The sequence below is a fragment of the Cyanistes caeruleus genome, chromosome 5, assembly GCF_971803275.1.
Source record: "Cyanistes caeruleus chromosome 5, bCyaCae1.hap1.1, whole genome shotgun sequence".
NCBI classification, from domain to species: domain Eukaryota; kingdom Metazoa; phylum Chordata; class Aves; order Passeriformes; family Paridae; genus Cyanistes; species Cyanistes caeruleus.
In genome coordinates this window covers 51,806,231-51,821,760 of record NC_141705.1, presented here as the reverse complement: position 1 = coordinate 51,821,760, position 15,530 = coordinate 51,806,231, and the positions used below count along the sequence as shown (strand labels likewise).

The 15,530-nt window shown below is 36.8% G+C and overlaps 1 protein-coding gene across 7 annotated transcripts in view; it reads left to right on the top strand.

Moving 5' to 3' along the window:
* GRID2 (glutamate ionotropic receptor delta type subunit 2) overlaps positions 1-15,530 on the top strand; it is a 672,274-nt gene that overhangs the window by 382,694 nt on the left and 274,050 nt on the right. For all 7 annotated transcript variants that reach the window (XR_002864118.2, XM_023925816.2, XM_086888568.1 and 4 more), the window contains one exon: positions 10,922-11,206. Coding sequence is in view for 6 of the 7 variants with exons in the window: in XM_023925816.2 (XP_023781584.1) it covers positions 10,922-11,206 (285 nt within the window). In the remaining variant the exon portion in view is untranslated. The remainder of the gene's footprint in view (positions 1-10,921; positions 11,207-15,530) is intronic.

The window sequence follows — 15,530 nt, the reverse complement described above, 5'->3', positions numbered from 1 at the left end:
CATGGTTTTGTGTTTGTCAAGGAGAGATTAAATTTTACAATGCTATTGAAAGGCAAAGGAAAGATTTGCCTCTGATTCCAAATAGGATTTGTGTCAATTGATTTCTAATAGTTCATTGGGCATGTTTTTGTTGGACATGTCTCTCCAGTGTCAGAGGTGAGTTTAAATTTTCTTTCAGTCCTGTTTTACCATGGTGTGCATGGTTTAGAGCAACTGCTGCTTTCAATTAAGGTGAAGTGTTTAGTGTTACTCAAATGGTCCTTGTTGAAAATGTATATTTTCCATTTTGGAGTTATGCAAATTTCTTTCTCTGTGACATTGGAAAAAGTCAAGGGAAAAGAAAAGCTGCATTACCTTCTTTTCCTGGCATCTCTTGCAGCCATTACAGTCAAAGCAATCTCAGTAAAAGGTTGCAACTGGCACTAAAGGAACACTGCACCATTATTATTCCTGGAGTAAGAGAGCAGAAATAGACTCTCAGACTTAGGCACATTTTGTCTTTTCTCTCCTCTTCACATTCTGAAACTGCTGCCAAGCCCAGCTGCTGCTTTGTCTGTAACATGCACCAAGTTGATTTTTCCCTACTGCCCTTTCAGCTGACACTTTTGTCAATGCATTGGCTATTTGCACTTCAGCAGATATAGTACAATATCACTGTCACTGTCCTCCTTCCTGTATCTTCTGCTCTCTTCCATTGCTCCAACATTGCAGCAACCTACATCCTCCTCCTCCCTGATATCTAGATGTATTTATTGCTCCCTGACTGCAAAACTTGCTGTCTCATAACTTACTAACATTTAACATCCTTCTCTATTACCTCAAAGCTGATGTCATCCCTCATTATATTCCTTTATTCTTGCTACTTGCAAAGACCTGTGGTCCCTTTTTTGCTCTCCCCATGCCTTTCACTAGTACTGAATTCTTAGCTTCACTATGTCAGCATTGCACCCTCAGCTCTTTGTCAATGTGTTGTTCTGGATTTCAAGGTCTTACGTAGTTGTTAGTGAATCTTTGGCTTATCTGGCATTGTTAGAACAAATCACACTGAACATCAGGTATGAAAGAAACCATATTGAGAATGTTTTTAAGTAATAAGAGAGGAGATGATGGAGTTCTGTGATATGAGTATTTATATCTTTCCAAATCTCATGATCATGAGCCCAGGACTTAAATTTTCCATGCACAGTTCCACCCTGTCCCTCCTTACCTCAACACCTTACAATTTCCCTTATGTTGAATACTTATCTGTAATTTTCCTTGCAAAATATTTACTCCTTTATCGAACACTTCTACTTGTAATGCATTCTCCATGTCTGCTGGCATTTTCTGTTATCCATCAATAGTTTGCATCTCACCTACAGCTCTGCTTTCCTTTTCCACATTCACTGTCCATTACCTACATGCTTGTGTCTCAATATTTTCTCATAATCGACAGTGGTCTTGCTTTGGGGTCATTGTGGATCAGAAAGACTTTGTCACTTAATCCTGTTTTGTAGGCTGCCTTGCTTTCCTTCAAAATCTTTTGTTTTCATAAGGCATTGTTACATTGGGCTCAGAACGTAGAACACTTTCAATGGCACACTAATGCACAAAACAAACAATGAAAAGCTGCAACAAAGAACTTTATTTTCAGCCTTTCTGTTTGTTTGAGCTTGGCATGGAAAACAATTTTTTTGCCTTGCTGTTTGACCTGGGGCAAGAAACTCCCCTTGGCACATCTGGGGTTTTTATTCTGTGAAATAGAGATGAAGATGCTGAACATCTTTGCAGAGCACTTTCAGAGCTGCAAATGAAAAAAAAAAAAAAGAGTTAAAGATAGTTTATTTTTTTATTCTTATAATGCTTGTTATTCTGTGTGTCAGTCAGTGAAACAAGCACGATGTCTATTCTTAGCAAATAATAATGGTGATAGTTGTTTTGACTCATCTGAGGTTTTCTTGAGTGGCTAAGTTGCTAATGGAACTGATGTTCTGAAATCCTACAGACTTCGCAGTTTTTTCACAGCCATGCAGTTTTTTGCAACTGATGTACCACCTCCCCTGTTTTCTGCTTGTTCTCATAGAAAGCTCTTTATCTTGATGTAGAGTCTGTTTCCCTTTTTTGTGTCAAATGCAAGATCTGGCATTCATATTGCTCTTAAGTTGCTCTGTTTAATTCACTCATCTGGTAGAATTGGCTCTTTTGGTTTTGGTTTTTTTTTTTTTTCTTTTAAGAAGTAAATATATACCCTTTTTGTCTTAGGAAATACTCTATCTACAATGCTGCATTAAAAAAATGAAAAAATTGCTTAGCTGTCCCCATAGCAGAATCTTCCCTGAATATTTGCTGTTTGCACTGTAGGAAGGAAAGCCATCCCAGATTACTGTTCACAGATTTCTTTTCATTTGGGGGATGGTCTTATTTTGAACAGTGTTGTTCAGTAATATCTTTGCTTGGAAGGATGCCAAGCTCATCCAGGGCAGCATAGGCAGCTCTTCCCATTGTAAGGCTTCCAATTAAACTAATGCTACCAGCTGTGTGTTCTTTTGTCTGCCCTGGACTAGGCTGTGGTATTGTGCTTCCCACTGTATCTCTCCAGCAGAGCCTGTTGTCTCCATATTAATAGTTTGGGCAAGAGAAGGTGGGGCTGTGAAACAATTCAGTAAAGAGAGGAGATGTAAAGGAACTTCTGGCGATGTGAGTTATGCTCAGAAACAAGCTGTCTAACCTTGAAAAAATGGGTGTGGGGAACACAAGTGTAATCACTTTTATTTAGATTGTGCAAAAGTGTTTTACAAAGGTGTCAAACTATCATAATCACCGAAGCATAAGGGAAATCAGATTAGTAATTCCAAATTAGTCATGCAACAAAGTGATGGCAGAGTTGGCCCCAGGATATGAGTCTTCAGATTCTCAGTCCAATGTTAAGTCCCGTAGATCTTGGGTATTGGAGGTAATGGGGAAAAATACAAACTAAAAAAAAAGAGATAGACAAGGTGACATGAAGAGGGAAAAACAAGTTGTTTTGCCCGGCTGGAGCCGATTCTAAGGAGAGGAGAACTGGCAATGGGAATATGAAAGCCAATGCTCTCAGATGATCAAGGCAGGAAAAATCAGATAGGAAGGAAATTTGGAACTGAGGCAGAAAGGATGGAAGGGAAAAGTAAAACACAGTCTGATTTATATGGGGCAAGGAAAATGTAATTTTTGTCAAATGTCATCAAGTTCAGTGTTTTATCCTCTTAACAAGAAAATTACCCTGGTTGATTTTGAGCAGGTTCAAAAACAAGAAATGATGATGCTCAAGGTTTTAACAGGTCTTATTGTTGATGTTGTTTTCCCCCCAGCACTTCTACAAAGACTTCCAGAGAATACGGAATCAGAGTAAATCCCTGTGATTTTATCAGGATTTTATCTTTTCATAAATTTATATTTAATTTTATATTAAGCTGCTTTAAGACTCAGCCTTTTTGTTTCCATATAATTGCTGCTATGCAGCAATTGTCTGTTCTGCAGCAGGCAAGCTTGATATTAAAAGGGTATCAGAGAGTATGTGCTGCCTAGAAACTCCTCAAACAGTGCTGGTTAAGGAAATAAAAGTCCAGAAACAGTGCAAGGGTGAAGAAACAAAGTAAGGGATGGAGGGAAGTTGTCATGGTATACTGAGGAAATAATGTCCTTCATCATAAATTAGGTAATCAAGTGGAATCTACCAGTGATTGCACTTGAAATGGAAAGTTTTCATTTTACTGAATGGATGAATGGAAATTGCTCATGCAACACTTTGAGCAAGGATGTTGGCAGTAGATGAGATTTGGCTTATGTCAGTAGGAGCTCAGCACAAATAAAAGAGAATATTTTGGAGACATTATTGGAATCTATGCCTGGGTTTCCTTGTATTTCTTATTTTCCGATAGGCTACATTGCCTTTGCAGACAGACATCCCTGTTGGCATGCCAGGACTCCAGAGGTCAATTTTGTGATGTGTATCTAGTCTTTTCTCTAGTGAATGTTACTCCCTAGCCTTAACTGATTTTAACTTCCTCCTTTCCCTGCCCCTTTTCACCTCTTAGTACACATTTCAAAGCTTTCTACAACAGTGTTGCCTGGCACAGCCTTCTTTTTCCAGATCTATCAGTGCTACAGCTTCTTTTGACATCTGAACTATACACACTCTGAAAAAACACCCTGTGCATTTTGGGGAGTATATTCAGATTTACATCCTAAAAGACATGGCAGCTAAAGCCACTCTTCAGCTGAAGATTTGTGGCTGTGTAACTTCTTGAAAATTGTGGGGGTAGTTCTCAAAGATGTTTTAAAAAGTTCGGGGTTCTTGAAAATCTGGGGACCATCATTTGTCTGACACAAAGCCTGGGTGCAATTGTTGAGTGCCAGGTGAAACCAGATTTTAAAAATACAGGACGTTGTAATGCTATTTCTCTGCCTGATGTGCTAACATGCAAGATATGTATCTTCCTTGTGCCTCTGTAGAATTGAATGGAAGAGCTGCAGGTAGGCATGCATGAAAAAGTAAATAAATCAGGACACTTGTCCTAAAAGAGAACTTGTGGAACCTTCTTTTGTTTGGTGGCCCCTGTAAGCTGTGGTTCTTTCAAGCCCTCTAACTGAATCCTGCAAGCCACGGCATCAAAATATCTTTCATGTGTAAATCTTGCTTCCCTCCAAACTTGGGAGACTTTTAGTTCATTTTTTTCAAGGCTCAGATTAATTATTGCATTTTAATGTGATGGATTTAATGCTACCATAAGTGGTAAAGCTTGTATACAGGAAGATATCTGACCCAGAAAAGGCTCTCAAATGCTTTTCAATATTAAAAAATCCAAAAGTAGTTTTGGTGTTTTGTGCAACAGAGATGCAAATGTGCTTTCTGGTAGTAGTTTTTAGATATCTGAAGTTTGGATTATTTTTCCCAAACAAAGAAATCCCAAGGCTTAGAAAGCTCAGCTGCTAAGGCTCGAACACAAGTTTGTTTTACAGTCAGGACAAACTAAAATCCCTTAAAGGTTAATTACAAGTGAATTTTAAATACTGTTAGTCCGAGTTGTGTATAATGTAGTGGTGGAAGGGAAATTTTTACTGATGCTTACAGAGAAGATGTAAATGAAGTGGAATTCTATAAGCTTATCTAAAAAAGGAACAGGATAGACTCTGTTATCTGCATTGCAGAGGAGAATATTCTTTAAAATCCAGTCAATAATTTCCCCTCCCCCCTACTTTATCCTTATTTCCTTCTGAAGAGTTTTCAGGATATATTAAAAATGTGCTGTCACTCTTCTAGAAATAATTCAGCTCTAAGTCTGGGATGAACCATTGTGTTATGAAGGAAAAATAATTTGCAAGAACAGAATTGCCATCCAAAAGTGACTAAAAAGATTTATTGGAAATTTGAGGCCAATCTCACTTGATCATGGAGCTCATAATCACATTTCATTCTACTTCTTGAATCCGAGATTATGAACACCAAACAGAAAGACCTGTAGTTAATCTGTTTAAACTTCTTGTCACTTTTCGTGGCTGTTTTCTTGTGAATATGTTATCTTTCTGCAATGTATCCATGAGTGGTTTGAGGAGCATTTAAAGGTGACAAAGACAAAAAAAAAATCATTTTGGGAGGGAGCAGAACATCATAGTGAAAGAAATGCAGATTTTAACCTTATTCCTTACCCTTTGCAACAGAGAATTTGCATGCTGTGGTCCCTGAATCTTCATCAGCACCCTGAAGCTCAGAAAGGATTTGAGGAGCAGCCAATACCATATTCTCAGAATAAACAGGAAATAATAGCTTATATTTTCAAAGCTACATAGAAGCTGCCTAATATGCATTTATAGGGACTCAGGTGTTTTGACCGTTGAATCAGCTGTGTATCCTGGCTTGGTTGTGGGTTAGTACAAATAGGGATGATGACTTTCTGGAATTCAATAAATCCATCAATACTCTCTTCATTGCTACTGTATGGGGAAAACCTTAGGCTCCTATGGATTAGATTTTTCTCCCTGACCTCTGACCAGATTGTATGTTCCTTGCCATTCAGATGGAATGGGGAATAAATCTGAGTATTCTTCCAGGGAGCCTGTGATTCATCTGGTGGTGAATTGTGCAGTCTCTAAAAGAGAGTAAGAAGATAAAAAATGTTGCTGTGGAAAGACTGTATTCACCTTCAACAGAAACCAAAGGAAAGCCACTTTGGCCCAGCTGTATGGAGCCCTCCTGGTGACAAAGTCCTTGGAGCACTTTCAAAACATAGAGAAGATGCACAGGGTAACGAACTGTTTGTAGTCTCCATCCCAAACCAGAGGTATCAGTCAAGAGAAGTTCTCTTCCCCAGATTCACATGCGGATAAATAGCTTGGAGGCATTACACTACATGGATAATACGTGGAAAACATCCAGGAGCAGTGAGATTGAAATGATGTCAGCTTTGAGGAGGACATCCGGGGAATGATTGTTGGGGTGCGCAACTCAGGCCTGTGGGACCATGGTTCTGGGAACAGTGTTTAGATCTTATTTTTGTTCACTCAACATCATCTCAGTCAAATGCTGCTATAGTTCTGGAAGGAGACTGGTAATTTATAAAATTATAGAAAATGAAAAGGTTTGTAGAATAAATGTCTGATTATTTAAAGGGATTATACCCACTATCTATGCACAGCATTTAGCATTTTCCAAAACATAGTGTGAAGAGTTGGTCTGACTTTGTTTAACCAGTGATTTAAGTGGGAGCAAAATTGGACTGCTATCCAATTCTCTAGAGACCCTGCACTACTTTTTTTTCAGTTTGGCTCATCAATTCACAGTAGATGAGGGTGATGTGTTGTGATTTACTATCAGAAGAACATGAAAAAAGAAAGAAAATTCTCACTTTCATAGCAATAGTTAGATCTCAGTAGTCCCTTTTGTTTGGTGCTTCTTATTTATTTCTACATATGTTTTTAACTTGCTCTTATTTATAGTTGGGTTTTGTTTTTTTTTTTGTTTTCTTTCTAAATTACAGCAACTAGTAGTTATTTAAGGACTTACCATTGTTTCCATTTTGGAGAGAACTCATTTTAGGGTCACATTAGTTACCAAAGCCATTTAAATTCTGCTTTGCTGGAAACGCTTGTACAAACTGATAGCCTAGATGTAAATTATTTATTTCAAATTGAATTGGTTGTGCTTTTTACTTAGAAAAAAAAGCATACTAACCACAAGATTACATTTTTTATTTTCTTTAGAAGCTTGCCAAACTAGCAAGAGATTTTACTCTAAAAGATTGCTTTTTTGTTACTGGCGATTGGCCCACCAGCTTTGAAAATTCAGAAGCTTTGCATTTTGAAAAAAGACCAAGATAAGCTGGAGAGTTAAACATAATGCTGAGTGCATGCCAACGTGTGCTATACATGCTATATATATATATATACACACACACATATATAATGGTGAAGCATTTTAAGTCATCTTACTATATTCTTCATATTCCCTCTATGCAGTATTTAATATAATGTAATCAGTTTTATTCCTTTTAGCTGGTGAATATGCAGTTTTTAATAACATCTGCTACATGGTGTTTATAAGGGTGAACTAATATTTGGACAACTTCTGTTTAAATGTAGCTTATAGTATGAATCAATATTTTAGAAATACTATCCCTGAACTTCTGCTCTTCCTTTGCTAAATTTGCAATGGAGCTGTGTACAGATCGATCTGAGTTTGGCATTTCTACAGGCATGACTGAGGACCTTACAGATACGGCAATATTTTCATTTCTCTGGTTTGATGGCAAACTAATATTCCTTGATCATATTGGCAGTAGACTAAATACCAGTTTGGAAATGCAACTGGCCAAGGAGGTTGTAGTAAACTAAATTTCAACAGAGTTTTGTATGCCAAGATAGCATTCAAGTGTATATAGACATATGTGAGGATGTGGGTTTCTTGACACAGATGGGGCAAAACAAACCTTGGATATTTCAGGCTCAGGAAAGGAATGCAATCAGGATCTCAAATATGATTGAACTATAACTTTTAGTCCATTGATAAGATACAGTTGAAAGATTTGGAATGCTAAGAAAAGGATTTAATAGAGCTTATGTTACTGATGGGGGAAAAAGACTAAAGCAAACACATCAGTCTAATGCTTTTTACCAATGAGCTCTTCTGCTGGAGATAACAAAAGTTCTTCTTGGCTGAGAAATATTTGAATATTGTAGATTCTATTTTTACATGTTGCATAGGCTTTACTTTGTATATTTTTATATATACTGCAGAAATTATATTTCTGTTCAAAGAATACTCCAGTCAGTCTGACTCAGAGGTGAACTCTCAACTCAAGGTGCTGATTTTCCAGAAAAAGCTACCTCTGAGATATTGCCCCTTCTCCAGCAGCTAACTCTCTGTGCATTAACTAGACTCTTAAGTGTGCAGGAGTAAGGTCTATTTGAGCATAATTAAGTGCATGTTGTCCCAATCCAGCATGCACAATTCTCATAAGCATTTCATGGAAGAAAGAGACATCCGGGAATCTTGGGTCCTGAGGCTATTGTAACAAATGTGATGCAGTGTCAAGGGAGAAGATTTTAATCCTTTATTCAGTTTGTTTGCCAGTATTAACATTTGGTCCTGTGGAGCTGAATGTTCCATGCTGTTTTCTTCCTCTTCATGTTTCAATAACAATTTTCATAAAAAGCATGTCTCCCACTTCATGGCATTACAAGGAGTGGTTATTCAGTCTGAAAGTGTGCCTGGAAATTTAGACATTTTCAAGCAATTTCTAAAATGCATTTTGACTTGGCTATATTTTTAAAAGTCAGCTTTCAGAGACTGTGGGGTCACACCACATGTTTTATTTGAACAACTGACATCAGAGGCAAAAAACTTAATTTTTTGTTGAATTAAAAGCTGGCTTTTGCAAAATCTAACATTAGTTTTATTGGTATCAATTCTATCAATATCTAGCAAACAAACAAAAAAAAACAAAGAATATTTTTTGTCTCAAGCAGTAGCATTCTCACTGCATAAGATATGCAACCTAGATATTGCCGTCCTTGGTACAGGAAAACTGTATCAAGACAGAGATTCAGCATCTCACTAAAAATTTAACTTGACAAGCCTTTTATCTCTGTTGAAAGTGATGATAAAGGACTGTAACAATCAGCATAAAAGTGGAATAGCTATTAAGATTGTTTTTAAATGTTCCTAATTTTAGAAACTTATGAGATACCAAGAATTTTGTTGTCCCATTACCAATCATATTTGATAGTTTCCCAAAGAAGAATACTTGAAATTATTAAAATCTATAACCTTTAACCTAAAGTCCAGAAGCTGAGCTGTGTTCAGAATGTGTAACAGAGGGAACACACTTTATCCTAATACAAAACACTTAGAAAGCTCTGTGTGGGAACACTCCCTCTCCCTTATTTATCTGCATGAAGGAATTCAGAAGGGCTCACAAGGGACAAAGCCTCAGCAGCAGCATCAGTATGCCCTGGGAAAACACCCTCTTGTGTTCCAGATCTAACACTCTGGCTTTAGGAGCAGGCAGTTCTCTGCATTCATAACCTCTGGTGCTGTCCTTTAGCTTCACAGTCAATCTACATATGGGCCTGAATGTGGAACTCCATTCCTCACACTGTAAATGTTCCCACTGGGTTCAACAGGTGTGTTTGCAGAGTAAAATACTACTCACTGTGAGTAAGAGCCATATGATATGAGACAACAGGTCTGGCACTAAAATATGTTTTTATATTTCTAGGTGAATATATTCTCACATGTGGGTTTCTTGTTTTGGCCTACACCTGTAATGTGTGCAGAATAGTCCTGCAGAAGAAATAATTGTACAGTTTAGTGTTAGATATTAATATGTAAATACATATTGTTTTTTACCATCCTATTACTCATTTACATGTGTAAATGCAGATTAACTCTTGTGTAACTTTGCCAGTGAAAAATTGACTATTTCAAAATTTTACCTTGCATGTGTTCTGGGGAATTATGCAACAAGTCCGCGTTATTTCTTCATTCAAGCTCTCCATCCTGTTAGAAACACAGTATAACCACTTGGGTCTGATTCATGGAGTAACCTTCAAAATTACAGACCTAATGATTATTAATTTCTTTGATATGTATTGATTGCTTCAACATTATTCATGATGAACACCATTTATTAACGTGGATGTCATGTGCTTAAGGCTGTCTATTTTAACTACTAGGATCATTAGTTAGTTTTAAGGTGTTATATTTTGCACAGTCAACTTCATGTCTTTCTCAAGGAGGGGAAGAATGTAAATGTATAGAAACTGTTTACTGAATTTTGAAAGCATTTTGCTGTTTATAAGAGTAGCTTGGGTCAGCTGGGGCTAAAGGTTGTTTGTCTTCTAAAGAAAAGCAAAAATTTATGTGGTATACATATACACCATATGTACATATACCACTTAAATCCCAGAAGACACTTCATTTTTCCTTGGACAAGTTAATGTACATAATGCTTTTCAGTTGTCTTCAAAAGTTGACAGCAAGCCTGAGCTGTTATTTCAAGGTTTCCCTGCATAATGCACAGATGCTATTATTCATGGAGCTGTTGTGCTAGACTTTGAAGAGTGCTTATCTCCATGGGTGGTCATGTTAATTCCAAAATCAGTTCATGTTAATTCCAAAATCAGTTCTTAGTGTTTCTGAGAGGATTCAGTGGTGGGTCTCATTTCTAAGGGCAAATTCAATTCTGGATAGGGTAGACAGGACAGTATTCCAGCTTAGACCACAAGACACCTCAAAGTGAATAGACTAGCTTTGTGATTTTGATTAATTTTTAGCTCTGGATTACTCAATGCCCATATTTTCCTTGATTGGACCTGCTGTGGTTCAGGTCACTGTGAGTTTTGACAGTAAAATAGGCCACATGCACTGAACTGCTCTCACTCCAAATATCACTGTGTTTTCTTACAGCCTGTGACCTGATGAACCAAGGCATCCTGGCCCTTGTCAGCTCCATCGGCTGCACATCAGCAGGATCCCTGCAGTCTCTGGCCGATGCCATGCACATCCCTCACCTCTTCATCCAGCGCTCCACGGCAGGAACGCCGAGGAGCGGCTGCGGGCTCACCAGGAGCAACCGCAACGATGACTACACACTCTCCGTGCGGCCCCCTGTCTACTTAAATGATGTCATCTTGAGAGTGGTCACAGAATATGCCTGGCAGAAATTCATTATTTTTTACGATAATGACTATGGTAAGTATTTATTTATCGGGGTGATTTTCTGTCAAATCCATAATCCTGTTGAAAAGTGTCACATTGCAGCTTTATAGTCTTCCAATAGATTATGTTTTGCTTGTGAACATTTATTGTTTTGGCAGCATTTCCCAACACCTCAGATAAATCTATTTCTAAAATCCATCAACATTTACAGGTTTATTTGATAATGTCTTTGTTAGAGATAGCTGATAAATGAAGAATTTATGTGTTTTTCTATTGTACCTGTGTTTATGAAGCATAAAACTTTTTAGCAAGCTCTCTTGTTATTTTGGACAGTAGAAACATAAAATAACAATTCAAGATAGAGCATGTAAGATTTTCTTTGTGTAGATTTTTTTATTGTGTGCTGAATCTCTTCTATTTCCTGGCATATACTTTCTGGCCAGAATCTGAAGCAGTGGTGAATGTAGGTCAGAGGTTTGGCAAGAACGAGGTGCTAGTCATAAATATAAAACATGTAGAAAGAAGTTCTGGAGAGTGAAGAAGTTGAGGAGGAGGGCTTGGACGAGACAAGATTCCCTCTGTTTTGAGTTCATTCAGTGTTCCTGAAAGGTGCTGAATTGGTGGTTTTTGTGTGATGGAGTAAGTGTGACACAGATGGTGGTGTCACAAGACTGCACCATCCAGCTCGGTGAATCAGCCAGTTTTGGTCCAGATATTTTCTATAGCTGACAGGAGAACTGGAAAGATTTCTCCAGTATGGCAGCATTATTTAACAAATTTAACAATCTTTATTTCTCTGAAAAATTGCTTTGCAGCCACACCTGCTTCTTCAGATGCATCCAATACATAAGTAATCATGACTGGCTTGGATGCGCATTTTAAAACTTATCTTCGAAGTTAAATCCTTAAGTTATAGAAAAATGCTCACTTCAGCGATTTACTGTGCATAATATCTGGTTCATTCAGGTCAGGTGTTATTGATTTTTGTTCCCAGCCTACATAATAAATTCTTAAATTAGACAAATAGAAAGTGATGAATAGGGGAATTCTTCTTTATAACAAAGCAGCACCTAAAAGCACCAGCCATGGGATAAGGAACACAAAAACCCCTACCAAATAAAAAAAAAAATCTAAAAATCTCACAGCAGAATATTTTTGTTCAGAAATTATGAGTTTGTGTATTTAACTTCCAGGTGCCTATAAAGACAACTATAAAATTTTTACTTAAGGGGTATCTTTTTGCATGTATTTTTGGGTTTAAGAGCCTCAAGCAAATTTTATAATTAATATACTTGAATAATTCTATTCAAGAATACTGTGTTTCATTATTTAATTTAAAAACACAGTTCAGAGACCATGTTATTTTGTCCTTGATAGCTAGGTAAGAACTTCATAATGGTGTGACTTACGTAACACAGATGCCTGTGTACCTGCAAAGAATTAGTTTCAGTGCAGTAGCTCATTTCAGTGACACATCATCCTCAGATGTGACCTGTGGCAAATATTTAGTCTCTGTACCAGCCTCTCTGGAATTCTGAACTCAGCAGTCAACGAGTAATGCCATACTAACCAAAACAGATTGGTAATCTGACTCTGATTAGTGATCACCACCACAAGCAAAGGTGCAAAAAAAACCTCAACATTTTGTATTTCGTGTATATTGAGCAGTCTGTCCCCTTTCTAACCATTTGTGTGGCTTGGCCATTTTGGTAGGGGGGTAGGTTGTTTTTTTGGGGTGATGGGTGTGTGTACACAGTTTGGAATTAATACCATGGATTTAATGCACCTTGATTTTTAAAATTAACCTGTGACTCTGAGTAGAGCTATTACCTGTGCAAATGTGTTTCTTTAGACTGTATCAAGCTAAATTTCAACAGCCATCCTAGGGCAGCAAGCAATTTCTGTATTCTTCTTTAGTTTTCTACAGTTTATTTATAAAACTTTGTTGCTGATTTCATTTATGGTTTCCCCACTCCATTTTTAATAACAAACAGAGCAGAACTTTCAGATCACCATCTCTATCTAACCTGAAGCCTCATTCTTTCCTTTGATCACTGGCTCTCCATTCCTTCTTTGTCATGCTAGAATGCCCCTCTAATTCTTTGCTACCCTGTTTCAGGTGGAATGATTAGGTTTAACACTGTGTTTTGCCTGTACCCAGTTTTTGATCTATGACAATAGTTTTTCACAGACACATGATGACATTTTTGATTAGCAGCTCCTAGAGAGCAATCTTTCCAGATTGTTATAAATATTAACAAATTATATCATTTTCTTCCCTTTTCCTGCTATTTTATTGATAAACTGAAAGCATTTCTCATATGTTACCAGTTCACATTTTCTTTTCCTGCACTCTATTGATGGAACTAGCACAGAGAGAATGACAAAAAAATTGTCATGGCATGAAAAGAGTAATTAGAATCACTTTTTTTTTAATGGATTACAAATTTGATAAGTCTGAATTCAGTATTCACAGTGCTTTGAGCATCAGGTTGGACAGTATGATATCCTGAAATACTGTCCAAATCTAATTATTCCATGACGTGATGTTTGAGAAAGGCATTCTTTTGATGGTTCTCTAGATGTGAAATATTTTTACAGAAGAAAACTATTCCAGCATCAGATGGAATTTTTAAAAAGAGAATTGGCACAAGAGCTCCAGAACACCCTGAGGAAGAGAACATTGCCCTTAGCTTCTGTGTTTGTTTTAGAAAGAAGACTGGGAATGTAGATATGGGTTGGAGGTCTAGGAACAATCCATCCTTTGGTCAGCATCTGTGCAGATAAGGGTGGTTTCAATTTCCTCTGGAAGATGCCAGTCCCCTACCTCAGCTTGCCTGAGAGATTCTCCTGCAATGAGACTTATTTGTTTTCTCAGCTCATGCAGACCTAAAATAAAACTCTTGCTAAAAGCTTTGATCCATGTAACTGCTTTCAGCAGTTAATATTAGACATTTTAATAGAACATTTAGTATTAAACATTAAAGCAGGTGGCAGTTAGATACCTGAATTAGAATTAATTTTATATTAGGAAGAGATTATTGACATGTTGTGCACAGCTGTCTGCAAAACTGACACCTGTGCAAGCAGCAATTTCTTGCCCTAGTGGTATTTTTTCATGTGCAGCGATTGTTCCTTCTCACAGTGTGTATCTTAACACAAAGTGGTGTCTCCATAGCAGTAAATGACACTTGACAATGGGAATATAGATTCTGATATGTGTTCATCTTTTTTTTTTCCTCATTGTTACCATATTTTTGTAAGTTAGAAAATGTGAAAGCACTAATAGACTGACTGATTCCAGCAACCAGCAGAAATTCAGTACTTTTCTTTCCTATGAATTATTTTGTATAGTCATTTAATTTAATTATTTTAAACAAAATTCTTTAGTTGTATTACTGAAATTATTTCCAGTAATAATTTTGCACTGTGGAAGAAAATGGGCCTTTCATATTTAAAATAAATTTTCCTACAGTAAAATTGGGATCTTATCCAAAGTACACACTGCTCTAAGCCAGTTGCCTTGCACCTTTAATATAAGCTGCAAACCTTTATGTGCCAATTTATCAAAATCAAAGTTTTTAAATCCTATCAGCAGAACTGCTTTTGAATTTTATCTTGCAGTCTATCATAGATTCCTTTTCATTATCAGAGAATTTTTTATAATGGAAATGTTTTCTGCAGGCCTGAGAATAATTTCCCCTACGTTATCCTCCTTAAAAATCTCAATTCAAAATTCTTATTTTGAATATAAGTGCATGAATATATTAAGTTTTACTGTTTTAACACTACTGTACTTTTTAACACTACTGTACTAACATCTAAATCTTAGAAACTTCAAGTCTACTTAAAGGTTCTTTACTGACTAGGAAAGTTAAGTCTTTGAAGGAAGCAATTCTTTCATTAAGTCATAACCAACTGGATGTCGAAAAAGCACGGTAGAAATGCAAATGAAATCTGAAATGATATCTAAGTTTTCAAATGATGTTTCTTTTCCAAGAAATTTGAAAGTAGGCTATTTTAAGACAAAACAAAGAGCACCTTGATAATTGTAATAAACATATTTTCCTACTGTTGACTTAGTTATGCTAAGACTCTAGAAAAGTCATAATTTTTTCTAAGTTGTAGAGCCTCCCCAGTAACAGATGTAAGGCCAACATACAGTAGGAATTAATGAAGGGGGATATGAGGAAAAAGAACATTTTAAACTTATCAGGTTTAGATGCTATTTGCTGTATTTCATTTAGTACAATTGTATATTTAGTGTATAAATTTAGAAGAACTTCTGAAAATCAGAACAAGTTGTCATTTCCCCAATCCTTGCACTCTGTGAGCTTGATCTAGACCAAACTCCCAG